The following is a 17033-nucleotide window of genomic DNA, read 5'->3' as shown; positions in this document are numbered from 1 at the left end:
AACATTTTACAACACAGTGATGGAAATCTATTTATTTAGTGTTTCTCTACCCATGATGGCTTTTTTAGTGTTTCTCTCTGGATGAACAAGGATAATATAGCACTTTGGGGCAAATATTGCCACCAGTAATCCAAAACTAGAAGCTAGAATGGCAAAAATCTCCACAGCCACTGCATATTTCCCTGGAGAGCTCACATATGCTGGAACAAATGCAACCCACACTGCACAGAAGATCAACATGCTAAAAGTGATGAACTTTGCTTCATTAAAATTATCTGGAAGATTTCTCACTAAAAAGGCTAACAGGAAACTTACTGCTGCTAACAGGCCAATGTATCCCAGCAGCATAGAAAAACCAGCCACTGAGCCAATAGTACATTCATATACTATTTTAGAGCGGATATACTGGTTGTTTTTATGTGGTGTTGGAGAGGCAGTTGATAGCCAGACTGCACATATCACAACCTGAAGTGCTGTTAGGACCAGAACTGTGCATCTTTGTTGAGCTGATCCAAACCATTTCATTGCACTTTTGCCCTCTGGTCGAGATGACTTGAACACAGCTATCACCACCATAGTCTTGACCAGGATGCTGGAAATGCACAGGACAAAGCTTATGCCAAACACAGCATGTCTAAACTGACATGTCCACAGCTGTGGTTGGCCAATGAACAGTAGCACACAAAGGAAACACATTTTGAGTGAAAACAGCAGCAGGAAACTGAGCTCTGAATTGTTTGCACGTACAATTGGAGTGTTATGGTGCTGATAGAATATGACTATCACAACAGCACATAAACAGGTTCCAAGCAGGGAAGCAGTGGTCAAAGAGATGCTCAGAGGATCCTCATAGGACAGAAACTCAACTACTTTAGGGACACACTGATCCTTTTCTGGATTGGACCAGAACTCATCTGGACACACTGTGCACTCAATAGCATCTGTGAGTAGGTGAGAATTTTATATTCATTATATTCTTATATTCAAATTTTGCAAGCAATGATCATCTCACCTGTTTTATTAGAAATATCACCATCTCCACATGGCATGCAGTCAAAACAGCAGACAGGAAGGCCCTTCCTTGTGGCTTGTCTGGTTCCTGGGGGACAGCTCGCACTGCACACAGATCGTGGGGGCTGAAAGAGACCATCTGTTATTAGTCATTTGTCTTGAATCTTCATATAATAACAAGCTTGGTATTTCCATTAATTTATTCTCATTTGTTTTCTCATAGCTTTGATTGAAATTTAGACTTTATATCTACAAAAAGAATTCCATTAATATGCAATATTACATTTTTTGGCTCAAAGTTCCAGTAAATTGCATCCTTATCCAGTGTCAGCACCATCCCTTTTGTCGAATCTTCATTCACTACACCAACTGCTTGGACCCTTACTGATCCGTCATAGCTAGGGTGCCAATTCAACACATCATAGATCGCCAAAGCATCTCCATTTTTATCAAATGACACTTGATCCCCAAAGCCTGTGGTGAAGTTCACTTTCTTTAGGTAATGGACCAGCTGTATAGTTTGAAGATGGAACATGTATTACATGTTTATCTAAAATTTTAATTATCGTACAGCACATATTTTGCTTTCCACATTCAGGTCTTCTGTATGCCTGTAGAGAATCTGCAATATACCTGTGGGTCTTACCTGCCAGGGTTTCAGGTTCATTGTGTTGGCACAGCTGTTTCCACTAAATGGTCCTTTCCCCTCTTCACACTGCATCAGGTCATGAAGTGCATGTGCCAGGGCATAAACTGCCTTATAGACATTATAAGCTGCTCTCAACCCTGAAGCATCAGTGTATGGTGTGTATGTGGCATTCAAATCCTCCAGTCCTGTACACACATTTTTAATATGTTGTTCATGTATCTCAGTTTCAAAACTGCACACAAACATGTTCTCCCAGAAGATCCTCAACATATTGTTTTGTGGATCATTGCTGGGACGAAGATGTAAAAGAAACTCATGAAGTCCCTGTATCTCCCCACGCCTTATGGCGATGCCTAGTGTACCCCTCAAGAAGGGCAGGAAATGTGGAGTGTGAAATACGGGTGCAGTGGCCCAAGCTTCACTGGCAATCCACTGTCTGTCTGTCAAGTTTTGCAAAACCACTGCATCCATCAAAGGCAGCAGATAGGATAAAGTAGAAAAAACAACCACCACCCTAGCAGTTGAGGACTGAATAACTGCTATTATACGCTGAATATTTCTGGGGTTGTTATCATTGGACAGGATTTCAGAAAAAGCAACACAACCTCCAAACAGCTGCATTTCCTGCTTGAAGGACAAATAAGCATAGATTCCGTAGTCATCATCACTATAGAGGAGACCAACCCAGGTCCATCCAAAATGCCTCAAGATCTGAACCATAGCCCGTACCTGGAAGGCATCACTGGGGATTGTTCTGAAGAAAGAGGGGTACTTTGTTTTGTCACTCAAACAGGAGCAGGTGGCGTAGTGACTTACCTAATAAGAAAAAAAAGGGGGAATGCATGGAACATTGTAATTGAGACATGCAGATGCAAAAGAAATTGTTAGAAAAATACAGAGTGAAAAAAAGAGCAAAAAAAAAAAAACCTGCATATAGAGTATTTATTTTTTTTTTTCATCCAGTCTTACTATAGGTACACGGAACATCCCCAGATAACTGGAAATTGCAATGGATGGAGTTGAACCTGGATCCCCCACAATTCCAATGACTGGAGGAGGGCCAGTGCAGTTGAGGTTGGAGAATGACTCTTCTGTTCCACTAGCCAGGGATATGGCAGCCCGGAATGCCATTCCTAGCATTACACAGTTGTCATAAAGATGATATCCAAGAGTAATATTAGGCAGCAGGTTTGGATTCTTATTGATCTCATCTATAGCAAAAGCCATGGTCTGTGCATGCTGGAAGCTTTCCATATTAAATCTAAGGAAAACAAGATAAAGAGCAATAATAACTAAAAGACAGAATGCATTATTACATAATTTGAACAAGTTAAAAGATCTAAAAATGGCAAGAATTAACATTCTGGGGAAAAAAAAAATCTGTCTCTCTATGTTATTTTGTAGTTATGTTGTTATTCTGGACCCACTTACTTTTCACAGTATGGTGGATCTGGCTCTGTTCTAAAGCTGAGCTCTGGGAACACTGTGAATAAGTGAACGTCAAACAGGCCTCCAAGTATAACATCTCCATCCTGGTACAACCCGTTCAGCCTGAAGCGTCCCTGAAGCTGACAAGTATGTGGTCTGAGGATTGAAGCTGCAGAGACATAGTTCAGGGACAGATACAGGCAGATGTTTAGAGCTATCCACATCTCTCTGTTTGTTACTCACTCACCCATTTACGCACTATATTATGATAAAGGTTGTGGGGGTGTTGCTTTCAAAGAACAGGTGGTGCCAAATGGGCAGAGGTGGAAAGTAACAAATTACATTTACTTGCGTTACTGTAATTGAGTAGTTTTTTGTGTACTGCTACTTTTTTTTTTTAATCTGTAATTTTACTTTTACTTAAGTATATTTTGTTTGAAGTTTAGCACTTTGCTACATTTTAAAACACATTCATTACTAAGTAAAAAAAAAACAACAACAACAACAACAAAGGTCTCCCTGGAAACTACTGCAGTAAATAATGGGAAGGAGAACAAACTGGTGCTAAAATCACAAGAAAGATGCAGACGGACAAGACAGGCATTAGTGGTGCAGACCCAGCTGAAAACGAAACCCTGTTGTATTCTGCTGAAATTGAACACGAATGAAACGAAGTGAACCCCTGGCCATATTCATGCTATATTACGCAGTGCAAGCTGTCTAGGGAGACCAAACAACATAAACCCTTTGCAAGCATGTATAGGTAAGGTATATACTTGCATTGGTGGTTAAAATGAAGCTTTGACAATTTTGCAAAGGTTTTGCACAAATTAGCCAAAAAAAGACAGCGGTGCAGGGTATGTGTTTTATTTTGTCTGCGATAATATCCAAATAGTTGTTTTCAATGATGTATCAGTATACATATATATAAAAAAAGAGTGCCCTGTGGCCTGTACAATGAAGCCACTTTACAGTAGCTGGTTAGCCAGGTACGTTTCAGTTTTGTTTTTAACCAATCCTGGGTTTTAGGTACCATGAAAGTTGTTTGGCTTTTAGCAGAATTCATTGCCTTACTAACTTACGCTCCACAGCTAACCTGCTCTGGGGCAGGTTCTCTTTCTAACATTTGTTCGTTATCTCACTATGGGACCGCCTCAGGCGTGGCCGATCGCGGAAGCACCAATAACACCACGTCTGCCAACCATGGCAGACCAATCGCTGCAGCAATCAGGGAGTCCCGCTCCCTGTATATAAACCACAGCTACCTGCCATTTCGTCATTCTCGTTCTCTTCCCGTGAAGATTTCGGAAGCTGTCCTCAGCAGACTTGGAGAATTAAGTAATATATTCTTAATGTTTGTCGAGTGACCTAACACTTAGAGTAAGATAACTAACGCCTCAAGGCGAGTTTTCTACTTTAAGTTTCTCTACTTATTTTTTTCGAGTTTTTGGTGTGCTCACCACGCACCAAAAAAAGTAGGAAACGAGCTCTCTTTCACAGCACTGCTCCGTCCTAGCTGTCACGTTGTGGTGTGCTTACCGTACGAAGAGAGTGCAGGCTTCATGGCCACTGCAAAAGAGCCGGAGTGCCCCGGAGGACAGGGCCGTCCTCCTCATCTGTGTGCGTGCGGAATGTGAATTTCTGCGAAAGATTCACATGGTCTCTGCATCTCCTGCTTGGGTGCTAAACATGCTCAGGCAGCGTTGACCGACCCCAAGGGCTGTCCCCACTGTGCAAAGTTCTCGGTCAAAACCCGAGAGCGAAGGCTTCGCGTTGCAGTAGCTGGGAAGTCGGACCCATGCCTCTCTGCTCAACCCAGAGAGGAACCGATGGATTGTCCACAGGCCTCCAGCTCCTGGGGTGAGATGATGGAGAAGGTGTTACCCGTCCTTCCCCCGCTGTTTGGAGATCCGTTAGCGGGAGAGGAAGATGACGATGACGAAGTTTTATTGACCATCCTTGAGGACGAGGATGACGATGATGAAGATGCATTCTTCCCCCGATGCAGTCGCGTCCGCCGAGTGCACAGGATGAGAGCTCACCCTCCCCTGTGCAGGCGGAAACAGATCTTTTCGAGGTCTGTCGCAGGGCCGCGGCTAGACTGTCGATCGACTGGCCATCCTAACCAGCAGATAAAGGAGCTGAAAGAGACTTGTATGATGGAAAGAGACTTCCGTCACGTCTCCCTCCAGCAAGGCAGTTTATTCCAGCCGTCCCGGCTTGTGTGGCTGAAATGAAGAGGTTTTGGGATAAGCCTTTTTTCCCACCGAGTACCTGTTAAGGGCTTCTCGAGGCTAGATGTTCAGGGAATGGAGAATTTGGGGATGGCAGATCATCCCCCTGTAGAATCATCTATGGCGAATCATTTGCATCCGAGCCACAGGGCAGCGCTCGCTTCAACCGAGGCTTCATTGCCAGGGAAAACAGAGCGCTTCGCCGCCTCTGTTTTTCAAAAGATTTATAAATCCTCTGCACTGGCCGTACGTGCTTTGAACATGACGTCCCTCCTTACAGCCTATCAAGCGGAGTGATTAGAGGAGATGGGGCGTCAGCTGGACTCCGGTTCTCCCAACCCGGCGCTCTGGGAGGAGATATGCGTCATTGCAGATTTAAACCTGCGCACGTCCCGTGGAGCAGTTCAAAGTTGCGGTCGTAGTATGGGCTTAGCGGTTGTGGGAGAGAGATCGCTATGGCTGGGTTTGTCAGGCCTCTCTGACAAAGAAAAAGTGGAGTGTTTGGATGCCCCTATCGATCCGAAGGCCATGTTCGGCGCGACAGTAACAGCTTTGCATCAGCAATGTGACCTACGGAAAAAAGAGGGAGAAGCATTCGAGGTCTGTCTCCCCAGAAAGCCGGCAGCTAGTCCTTATCACCCAAGCCGTCTGAATTTCAAGGCCTTCAGTTAGAGGAGGTCATTCGGATTATCAACCTTCCCGTCCTGCTCCGCCACAACAGCCGGGAAGCGCGGGCCCTCAGTCAAAGCCTGGCCTCCTGAAACCGAAACAGCCACAGCAGCGAAACACCGGTCGGCCCCCCTTAGGGGAACAAAAAGAGGTGGTCGACCTGAGACATCAGTTTGGCAACAAGAAGGGTTTGGAGACAGCACTCAGGGTTTCTTTCTCCCATCCCTTCAAAACGATACCTTTCTGCCTCCCGCGGGGAAACGGAGAATGAATCTAAATGTGCAAAGTGTTCATGTGAGCAGTTCAAAGTCCAGTGTTCGTGGGAAAATGTCACATGTTCACCTGGCGCCCCCCAAAGAATTGTCTCTCCTCCACTTACGAGGTTGGTTCTGAGGGAGGAAAGACAAAAGTGTGTAAGCATCCCTTCACAAATAAAGTTTTCTCTGTTGCATCCAGGCCAAGGTCCGAGGGCACAGAGCAGGATGAAAATAAAAAGATATCACAAAAAAGAAAAACAATCACAAAAAATAACGAATATAACTCCTTTGACAGAGCGTTATTTCCCCCCCTTCGCCACTAGAGGGTGCAACAGCACCACCAGTGAGCGAAGCCGGGAAGGGCTCACTCGCTGCTCAAGCGGAGAACTGGCACGCATGCGCAGTTCATCCCTGGGTTTTAACCACCTCCTGTGTTCAATGGAGTGGTGATTTCAGTGGCCAAAGGGGAAGCAGCTCAGGTTTGAGAGGAAGAAATATCCTCTTTAATGAGAAAAGGAGTGATAAGAATGATTCCAATGGAGGAAAGCCAGATGGGATTCTACTCCCGTTATTTTGTGATTCCCAAACGAGGGGGAGGTCTCCGTCCCATTTTAGATTTACGGGTCCTCAACAAACACCTCATAAAATACAAATTCAAAATGCTTTCGCTCAGAACTTCGTGTCAAAGTATTCGTCAAGGGGATTGGTTCACCTCAGTGGACCTCCAGGACGCATATTTTAACATAGATATTTTTCCTGCTCACAGGAAATATCTAAGGTTCGCTTATCAGGGCACAGCGTACGAGTATATGAGAATCCCCTTTGGCATGGCTTTAGCACCCAGGGTATTTACCAAATGTGTGGAAGCGGCTCTGACACCGTTAAGGAATGGAGGAGTCAGAGTTTCATCATATCTGGACGATCTGCTCATCTGTGCACCGTCTCCGCATCATAAACCAAATGAAAAGTTGTCTAATTCTTTCACAGGAAATAGTCTACTTGGGTCTCAGGTTGAATTCAGTGAGGTTTCGAGCGTTCCTATCAGAAGAGCGCATCAAAAACATTTCTCAAATGCCTCTCCCTCTTTCAACGAGAGAGTTTAGTCTCTTTCCGAATATGTCTTCGACTACTGGGTCTGATGGCCTCAACAGTGTCAGTGGTTCCTCTGGGACTGCTGAGAATGAGGGATTTTCAGAGCTGGACAGCGTCACAGGGCATTCGCCCCATGAGCCATCTCAGCCGCAGAGTGCGAGTCTCACCAGAATGCATTATCACTCTCGGTCATTGGAGAGCCCCGTATTTTTTAGGACAGGATGGTCCTGTACTATTGAGGAAAGTGGTGACAACAGATGCATCTCTCACGGGCTGGGGGGCAGTGTTCGAGGCACTCTACATATGTACATTCAGAGAACACATACACTTCTTAAGAGCAATCAGCTGTTTGTCTGTGGGCTGATACTTACAGAGGAAGACCTATCTCCCGGTCAACGCCTTTCCCATTGGGTGGTGGAGGCTATCGTATTATGTTACAATAATTCGAATTTGGAGCCCCCAATAGGACTACGAGCACACTCTACTACATGTATGGCTTGTTCCTGGGCTCTGTTTAGAGGCATCTCTATTAAGGATATTTGCGCGGCAGCCAGCTGGTCTTCTCCGCACACATTTGCTCGTTTTTATAGACTGGATGTGACGGAGCCCTCTCTGGCCCATTCAATTCTAGAAGTGAATAGTCAGGTTGTATAATGCAATTTTATTAAAGGGCGAATTCCTCATATTATTGTGTTTTCACCACGGGAGCTATGATACAGCTATGATACAGATAATTACTCAGCCTTTCTTAGTTTGATTCGTCAGCATATCGGCAATACGGGAGTTGTCTATATCCCATAGTGAGATACCGAACGAATGTTAGAAAGAGAACGTTAGGTTACTAACGTAACCCCGTTTCACTGATAACATGAAGTGAGGTATCTCACAAACTTTGCCCTCCTTGCCTGTTCTGCATGGAGAAGAGATATGCAAGAATGACGAAATGGCAGGTAGCTGCGGTTTATATACAGGGAGCAGAACTCCTGATCCCTGCAGCGATTGGTCTGCCATGGTTGGCAGACGTGGTGTTATTGGTGCTTCCGCGATCGGCCTCGCCTGAGGAGGTCCCATAGTGAGATACCTCACTTCATGTTATCAGAGAACCGGGGTTACGTTAGTAACCTAACGTTATGGTCTGGTTTAGATATCTAAAAACCAAAATTTTTAAATCAGCTTCAAGTAAAGTGAGACATTTCTGGCGCAATAAATCCACTCCACCTAGTTTCTCATACTCCAAATTAAAGGATGCTTCATAGTAAAACATTTTTACAGATCAATTTTGTCTGATAAAAATGCCCCAGAGCATGCTTTTAATGTGAAACTAGCCACAGCTAGACAGAATTTCTTCTCAGACTTTAACATGTAAAGTCTGCCATTCTAACCCAGTCAGCCTGACATAATGATCTCCAGCCTTGTGCTCGTCAACATTCTCACCTGAGTTAACAAGACGATTACTGAAATGATCCCAGCAGATCCTTTAATGACAGCAATGAAATGCAGTGGAAAGGTTTTTTTGGGATTAAGTTAATTTTCATAGCAAAGAAGGACTATGCAATTCATCTGATCACTCTTCATAATATTCTGCAGTATATGCAAATTGCTATTATAAAAACTTAAGCAGCAACTTTTCCAATTTCCAATATTTATGTAATTCTCAAAACTTTTGGCCACGACTGTATATTGTTATTGAAACCTCATAATGTTTCACTTGATTGTACATTTAGTCAGGAATTATAGTTTGGAAAAAGTCTTTGGAAAAAGTCAAACTAGTAAAATGTTTACACGTTATGTGAAAACTAGTACAAGTATATAAATAAATAAAAAGAGACTTACTCATGTTTATGATCTCTGCTGAATAAAGTGCTTCATTCTTTTTTTCTGAGGAAATCCATTTCTCAAATCCTCAACCACATCACATCTTTTTGGGGCGATTTATGTCTTATTCCTCTCATCGCGAAGCAAACAGTAAAATAAAAAAACTTGAAGAACAGTCTCGCTGCTTTTTCTTCTGTGTGGGCGTATTCAAGCCGCGTGTTTGTAAATGAAGATCAGTGCAGACAAAGGTTGCAGACAGCACACCTTGTTTTTATCTTTATTTTATAAGTGCACAAAGTTTTGTTGTTATTATGTCTGTATCCAAAAAAAAGTAGACCCTTTACAGATTCGATTGATGTATTGCTCTTATCTGTACGATTAAAACTGAAAGTGTAATTTAAGTTCTTTTCGGGGTTATCAGGAGAAAATGACTCATAACGCGTATCCGCGTTAATCGACTCCAGAGGGTCAAGGTCATTAATGGTGTTTTTTTCTGACAATCCTGTAAAATGTCTTCCACAGATTCCTTCCTCAATCAGAAACCCAGATCGGTCTCAGTGGATCTCCTCTTTGAAACTTATGCCTTCAAAGAACCTGATGTCCATTCCCTTTCAGCTCACCACATTCAAGACTGTAACATTGAGCCCAAAGATAAAAAAAGAAACCCCTTACCTGGTAATTGAGCGCAGCAGGGATAATCTGAGTGATTCTCAACAAGAACACAGAAGAGGTGGTCTCACCCAGACTGAAGCTGATAAATTATGTTCTTCCAAAGGGCCAACAGACAACTTGTCAGGTCCTACAGAGCAATGTAATGGTTGCAGTAACTTACAGAGTGAAGGAAGTCATAAAGAATTATGCCAGTTGGAAGCCCCTTAAAAGAATATTCTAACACCAAAGGCAGCCACATATTCATCAACTTCCTCTTCTTCCTCATCTTCAGGAACCAACAACAAATCACACTCTCCTCGAATGACTCTGCCAGATGAGAAGAGTCAAGTGTCCCTCCAAGACAGTGCTCTCTCTCGCCTTATTGATGCTGTCTCACTAGAGAATGAGTATGACACCTGTGGGTCCATTTCTGTTCTGATTGGCCTATTTGAGCTCACTGCTGAGCAGAGCTCCCTAATTCCATTCAACTCACAACCCATGAAATATTCTCTTCCTCCATTTGACCTTCCTCGTCTCAACAATGAGCTTTCCAGCACTAAAAGTTATCCAAAAATCTGTGTGCTCAACCTCAGAGATATCCGAGAGACCTTCTAGTCCTAAAACGACTGAACCTGCAGTCTTTACCATCTTGGATGAGGAGGTGCTTTCTCCTGTATCGACAAACAGTCTTTGTCAAAACAACTTTCGAAATGACTTGGTTGGTTCTCCTGTGGTCAGCCAGGGATCTTCACCCATCAAGATGCCTTTAGAATGGTCTGCACATGGAACTCTAAAGCAAAGCTATAGCAGCCAATGCCATTCCACTGGTTCCTGCAGAAATTTTGAATTTGGAGGATACAGAGAATCCTCAATCAATAGCACAGCCTCAGACTGCTTCTTGCTGTGCCAAGAATTTACAAGCAGCGGTCTGATGGAGGAGGAGATCAATGTAGATGAGGATCCCTTAGACAACACATTGACCCCTTTGAGTCCTCTTCACGACTTCAAAAGTGTTCAAAGCTTAAACCAGACCTCCCCCTATCATGTACAAAGACTTGAACCAACCCATCTCCACAAACTCTCATACAATCCCTCTCCTGTTCACTCATACTCCACGGAAACATCCCTCTCGCACAGACCCTACCAGTCTCCACACCAAAGTCTGAACTCTAGCACCTACCTTACTAACAAATTCCAGCCAAGGAAGTTTAACTGTTATAATGACTCTGGGAGATTTACCCTTGGTGATCACAGAATAGATACCACAGAAGGAAGGCACCAGGAGACAAGAGACCAGAATAGCTTGGTCAGCAGAGCAGAGCATTTAAACAAAAACTCTTTGTCCTCAGAATATCTTGCAAAGACTCAAGGCTGTCAAAATGTGTTAAAGAGGGACTTGTACACATCTGTATCAGACTACAATGAATCACAAGACTCTTATTCCTGGCCATCTCTGCAAAAACAGGGCTTTCCTGTACCTCCTGCTCAGATGTACAATGGGCTCTCTCCAGCTTCTTCCAAGTCCAAGAGCCTGGGAGACCTGACATCTGTGGACATTTCGGGCCCTATTCTAACGATCTGAAACGCAAGTGTCAAAGCGCGAAGCGCAAGTAACTTTGTGGGCGGGTCTCGGCGCTGTTGCTATTTTCCCGGCGGGATAAATGGCTCTTGCGCCCGGCGCAAATCTAAAATGGGTTGGTCTGAAGTAGCTTCATTATTCATAGGTGTGGTTTGGGCGTAACGTGAAATAAACCAATCAGAGCATCATCCAACATTCCCTTTAAAAGCAGGTGCGCAAGTTCCATTATGGATTGCTATTATTATGGCGTATTTACCAGGCGCACGCCAGGAGCGGTTCACAGTCGAGGAGACTGATGTTCTTGTAAGAGCAGTGAAAGACAGAGAAGTTGTGTTGTATGGGGATGGGAGAAACCCACCCAAAACAGCGTCAGTTAAACAGGCGTGGGAGGAAATAGCCACAATTGTTTCATCAGCTGGCATCCCCAGGATGTCACACCAGTTCCGCAAGCGCTACAATGACATCAGAAGACGGGGAAAATCCAAGCTTGCCAGCATCAATCGGGCACGCCGTGTAACGGGAGGTGGATCTGCCTCTACTCAGGACCTGGCGCCAGCAGAGGACATCGCTGCGTCCACCCTCACCGCTGAAAGCGTTGAAGGATTTTGGGGCTTTGAAATCGGCACCCAATCAGAAACGCAAGCAGTCCAACCCCAAGGTACACAAATTCACATACAAGGTTTCTTATGAAAATATTTTAATCGTTATTTACATGAAAAACATTTAACGCAGCCACACAATAAAGAAAAACAATGTAACAGCTTCGCAGGAAGACCCTGGCCTCGCGAGCCGTGCGCACGGGCCATCTGAGGAGGGAACAGCGCAACCATCAAGGTCCAGACCCACTACACGCCATGGCAGCATTGCTAGACTGGAGGACCACCGGGAGCTGTCTGGGATGCGGCAAAGTGTGAATGGCCGTCTTGACCGGATGGCGATGTTGCTGCGGCCTCTCAGGCGCATCTACTTAAGCCTGGAGAGGATTGCTGCAGCCATGGAGCGTGGCCCTTCAAGCGCACCACCACCTCCTGTTGTGCCTCTTCCTCCTTCCCCCACTCCATCTCCATCCACCCGTTCCACCAGGCGCACATCGCGCAATGCCATTCCCGGAACCTCAGGTGTCCAATCCCGCCGTGGCGCACGTCGCAAAACTACCAGAGGAGGGAAAAAGAAATAAACTTTTTCTGTTTAAATATTTTTAACCTCATTTTCCATTTGTATTTTTTTTTTATCAATTACTGTTTGCTATTGATTTTTCTTTTTGACAAAATACAAAGATATTTCACAAATAAATACTTTTGAATGTTTTGGACTCGTTCTCTCTGAATCACGAGTATGGTTATATTTTTGCAATGTAGTATAACATTAGACCGAGATAAATTTGCTTACCTCACTATAGACGATGCAGCAGTTCTTCTGTCAAATAAGCTCTCCTCTCCCGTGCTGCTGCTGGGGCATTTGGGTTAAGTGGCATCGGCACATGCAGTTCACCATCACGTCTCCTTAAGTCCTCTAATATTTCCTCATCTATGTCAACAACACAACCTTGATTTATGGAAATGTTGTGTAAAACACAACACGCCACAAAGAATGCTGCGACCTTTTGAGGACTGTACTGTAAAGTGCCTCCTGATCTATCCAAACACCTGAAGCGCATTTTCAGTATGCCGAACGTTCGTTCAATTACACAGCGTGTTTGTGTGTGTTTTCTATTAAACTGCATTTCAAGAATTGTTGCTGGCATCAAATATGGTGTCATCAGCCATGTCTTTAACGGATACCCCTTTGTCCCCTAACAGCCACCCATCCAACGGGGGATTCCCCTCGAAGATGGCAGGAATGGTAGAGTTTGCCAGTATGAATGAGTCGTGGCTCGAGCCAGGATAATTCGCCAAGACATGGGTGATTTTACTATAAGCATCGCAAATGACTTGTACGTTGATTGAATAGGTTCCCTTGCGGTTGATGTATACAAGTGCGTTTTCTGATGGGGCACGTAGCTGCACATGGGTGCAGTCTATAACACCAAGGACACCAGGGAACCTATACTTCGCACAAAATGCCTGCTTTGCTCTTTCCTGGTTGTCAGGTGTGACGGGGAATTTGATGTATTCCCCAGCATGTCAGACTAGACCTGATGTAACTGCATGTATAGCCGAACTTACGTCAGATTGTGAAATGCCTCCAATGGAGCTAAGGGGGTGCTGGAACGACCCAGATGCATAGAAATGCAATGCCGCTGTAACCTTTACTGCCACGGGGAAGGCATAGGGACATTGTGCATCAGTCCCCAACTCATCTGCCAGGAGATGGCAGATGTCTGTCACAGCCTGTCGGGTCAGGCGTAGCTTTCTTATGCATTCCTCCTCACTGAGGGAGAGATAGGTCTGTCTGTGCCGGTATACCCTCTCCCTCCGGCGTCTAATTCGTTGTCCCAAGACATACTCCATCTCACTGTGCAAAAGAAAAAAATATGAGCAAGCTCAACTTAACTGGTAAGTTGAAGACTAAGGTTTTTAATGTACTTGCATTATGGTAAAGGTGATTTCACAGTCTTTTTTTTTCAGTCTTTCAGTTTTTTCAGTTTTTCAGTCGATTTTTTTTTCCTGGTTCTTGACGGACAAACCAATTTGTCAGATGTCCTTATATACATATATGTCTTGCCACTATTGGGCAAACAGGTCTGATCCTTAATTACTACAATTAGCCTGAATAAATTGTAAACTAGATTTATGCCTATTTTTTCACATCTTCGTGGCACACCACCAGTGTTGGGGAGTAACTAGTTACATGTAACGGCGTTACGTAATTTAATTACAAAATTATTGTAACTGTAATTAGTTACAGTTACTACGAAAAAATGAGTAATTAAATTACAGTTACTTATGTTACAAAGGGGATTACATTTGAATATTTACACACATCCACATACAGATTTAACTGATTTCTTTCCCAAATTGCACTGACTATTCTGAGACATACCGCCCTAATAATTTCCGGGATGCGGAAACACAGTCTGGTTCATAGAATCCAGTCATAAAAACGGAATGCCTAACGCGGACGGAATATGCCACATTTTGGATGACTAAATCAAAAGTAGGTCAGTACACTTGAATCAAAACATGACATGGACTAGTGTCTGTGAATATTAAGCCCCAAAAATGCAAAAGCCTATATGACTTGCACATTCTGCGTGTCTGTGGAAATCAGGCGCGGACTGGACACCGGGAGAATTCCCGGTGGCCTGGCAGCCGATTTTGCTCCACTATTTAATATCATTATTGTATAATTGTCTGCCGAATGTACTAAAGCGATCATTTGCGAATCCGCCATTTGATAATTAAATCTCTAATAAGTCATGAATTGTTAGTCTTGACTCGCGCGCTCTCCGCGCCTCCGCCAAACGGTTTGGATCAGACTCAGAGTAATCAATGCGAGAGAGAGAGAGAGAGAGAGAGAGAGAGAGACAGAGAGAGAGACAGACAGTGAGAGAGAGAGAGAGAGAGGACTGCTGGAGCAGAGAAGCAGAACTCCTGTTCAGGGTTTCAGGTCAGTTTTATCTGTAAAGATGCTTTTTTGTCTTTGTTTTTTTTTATTTATTTAATCAAGCAGCAGCACGTTGCTCATAAGTCATCACTCAAAATAGCCTACTATATAAAGGACATCATTATTATCAGTTGTAATGTTACAGTAGGAATTTATCTGAAAAAAATTAAGATTTTTTTAAAGGTTTAGGGGGAGCTACGACAGACAAACACAACCCTTACGAAAATTAACATTTTAATATTTAACTATAAATCCAGAGAAAATGGTTACTATTGTTTAAATGTGGTAACCAAAAATGTAAAATTATTTTACAATTGTATTTATTTAAAAATAAATACAAATCCATTTGCTAAAAAACAAAACAAGATTATTTTACTTTTATATAGGCTAATAAAAGCAAGGTTAATTTTTGTAAGGGAAAAACATGACTCGTGTACAGTATTAGGATTTTTCTATAAAGATATTGTAGTATTGTAGAGTATTGTATTGTAAAGTATAGTTTTGTTAAATCTTGAGTATTAAAGTCATGAGAGAGATGGATAACAGGGCAAAATAAAGAGACTGAAGAGAAAAAAGGAAGTGAAGGTGCAGTTCAGGAGAGAACTTTTAATTATTTTGCATGTCCCCAAATTAAAGATTTAAATCTTTTTTTTATGTCAGGTCCATACAAAAAATAGTTTTGTCCATGAATTTGTTTGTATGAGTTAGAATTTTCCAGTCTGATTTTTTTTCCCAGTTCGCCCCTCCTGTAAATTAATGGCAAAGACATGGTTTCATTTACTACACATAGGCCTACTGAAGCTCGCAGTGTTTTCAACCTCTGCCGCCTCAATATAGGAGTACACGAGCACATAAACATAATTTCTAGAACTGCTCTGTCACTTCATGTGCATTTTACTTATTTTGAGAAAACTATCATCATATACAGAGACAGCAGTTTCAAAAAACACCAATGTTTCAGGAGTTTATTACACAGAATACGTCACATGCTTATTAGATAACTGTATTTAAGTTGATGTATATGCTTTTATTTATTATTCTTTAATTTTCACAAATTTAGAAAAGTAATCAAAAAGTACTCAAAAGTAATTAGTTACATTACTTTAATAAAGTAATTGAAAAAGTTACACTACTATTACATTTTAAACAGGGTAACTTGTAATCCTTAACCTATTACATTTCCAAAGTAACCTTCCCAACACTGCACACCACAATGATTTCCGTCATCTCATGTGTTAATATTTTTTTATTGTAACAATTTATGATTTGCAAAAATAACTGTTGCATCTGTGTAGATTACATGAGCAAAGTGTATGCGCGTTGTGCACGCTATACATTATGGTCAAGCATGCGCCCTTAAAATAGCATAATGAACAACGCGCAACGCGCCACTGACTTTAGACTAGTTTTTTTCTGGTCAGTGGCGCAATTGTTTAATGGCACAATAGCACCAGGGATTGTTTGCGCCGGAACACGCCTCCTTTTTTGCGCTGAACCGCCCAGGGAGCGCAAGTTCATTCACTAGTTTAGCGACGTGCTTTTGTGGAGGGAAAAGCGCGCTTTTTTCGCGGGTGCAAAATAGGAATGACACATGCGTCGGTGTACAAAGTCAATTGCGCTGGGTGCAAGATAGGGCCCTTCATGTAACTTTCAGAGCAAGTACAAGTCAATCAGCGGAAGTTTTGTCACTCCTGCAATGAAAGACCAAAGACGGATGTGTGGGTTATCTGGTCGCCAAAAGTCCTCTGATCCTTTAACTGAGCAGCTTCACAAGCTTGTAACATTGGAACATGAAGACTACACGCATCCCCTCCCCTCTTGTACTCAAACCACCCCAAACCCTCTTTCAGTGCTTCCTCTGGTTTCTCAGAGCTCTGCTGATGATCCTGAAGACCCTCCACCATTTCTGTCAAGACAACTGTCATCCCGCAGTCAAAGTCGTGTACGTCATATAGCCAATCGTGCGCGTGAGAGACAGCAGGAGGCCTTCAAACACCACCCTGTTGAGGGTGACATGGAAGTAGTACTCCGCAATAAACCAGTTTCCTCCCAAAATCCTCCACCGAACAGGCACTCTACAGGGTCTTATATTGCTGGTTACC

General features: G+C 43.2%; 3 protein-coding genes across 5 annotated transcripts in view; 1 reads left to right on the top strand and 2 right to left on the bottom strand.

The window, feature by feature from the left end:
- The window catches only part of LOC132155512 (extracellular calcium-sensing receptor-like), a 69274-nt gene extending 68135 nt beyond the window's left edge, over positions 1–1139 (bottom strand). Inside the window, exon 1 of the mRNA XM_059564303.1 lies at positions 1013–1139. Coding sequence (XP_059420286.1) covers positions 1013–1049 — 37 coding nt within the window. The 5' untranslated portion in view covers positions 1050–1139. The remainder of the gene's footprint in view (positions 1–1012) is intronic.
- LOC132156005 (uncharacterized) overlaps positions 1–11741 on the top strand; it is a 156472-nt gene extending 144731 nt beyond the window's left edge. The window contains exon 2 of the mRNA XM_059564809.1: positions 9620–11741. Within this exon, the coding sequence (XP_059420792.1) occupies positions 10348–11388 (1041 nt within the window). The 5' untranslated portion in view covers positions 9620–10347 and the 3' untranslated portion in view covers positions 11389–11741. The remainder of the gene's footprint in view (positions 1–9619) is intronic.
- Positions 1013–17033, bottom strand: part of LOC132155999 (extracellular calcium-sensing receptor-like) — a 131295-nt gene continuing 115274 nt past the window's right edge. The window contains exons 4-7 of one of the 3 annotated variants that reach the window (XM_059564802.1): positions 3092–3257; positions 2630–2921; positions 2266–2476; positions 1013–1136 (exon numbers count right to left, since the gene is read on the bottom strand). In XM_059564802.1, coding sequence (XP_059420785.1) covers positions 1054–1136; positions 2266–2476; positions 2630–2921; positions 3092–3257 — 752 coding nt within the window. In that variant the 3' untranslated portion in view covers positions 1013–1053. Of the gene's footprint in view, positions 1137–1430; positions 2477–2629; positions 2922–3091; positions 3258–17033 lie in introns of those variants that run through there. The other 2 variants (XM_059564801.1, XM_059564803.1) reach the window with 2 other exon arrangements.

The sequence above is a fragment of the Carassius carassius genome, chromosome 13 (assembly GCF_963082965.1).
Source record: "Carassius carassius chromosome 13, fCarCar2.1, whole genome shotgun sequence".
In the NCBI taxonomy this organism is placed as follows: Eukaryota; Metazoa; Chordata; class Actinopteri; order Cypriniformes; family Cyprinidae; genus Carassius; species Carassius carassius.
This window is presented reverse-complemented; position numbering and strand designations above follow the sequence as displayed.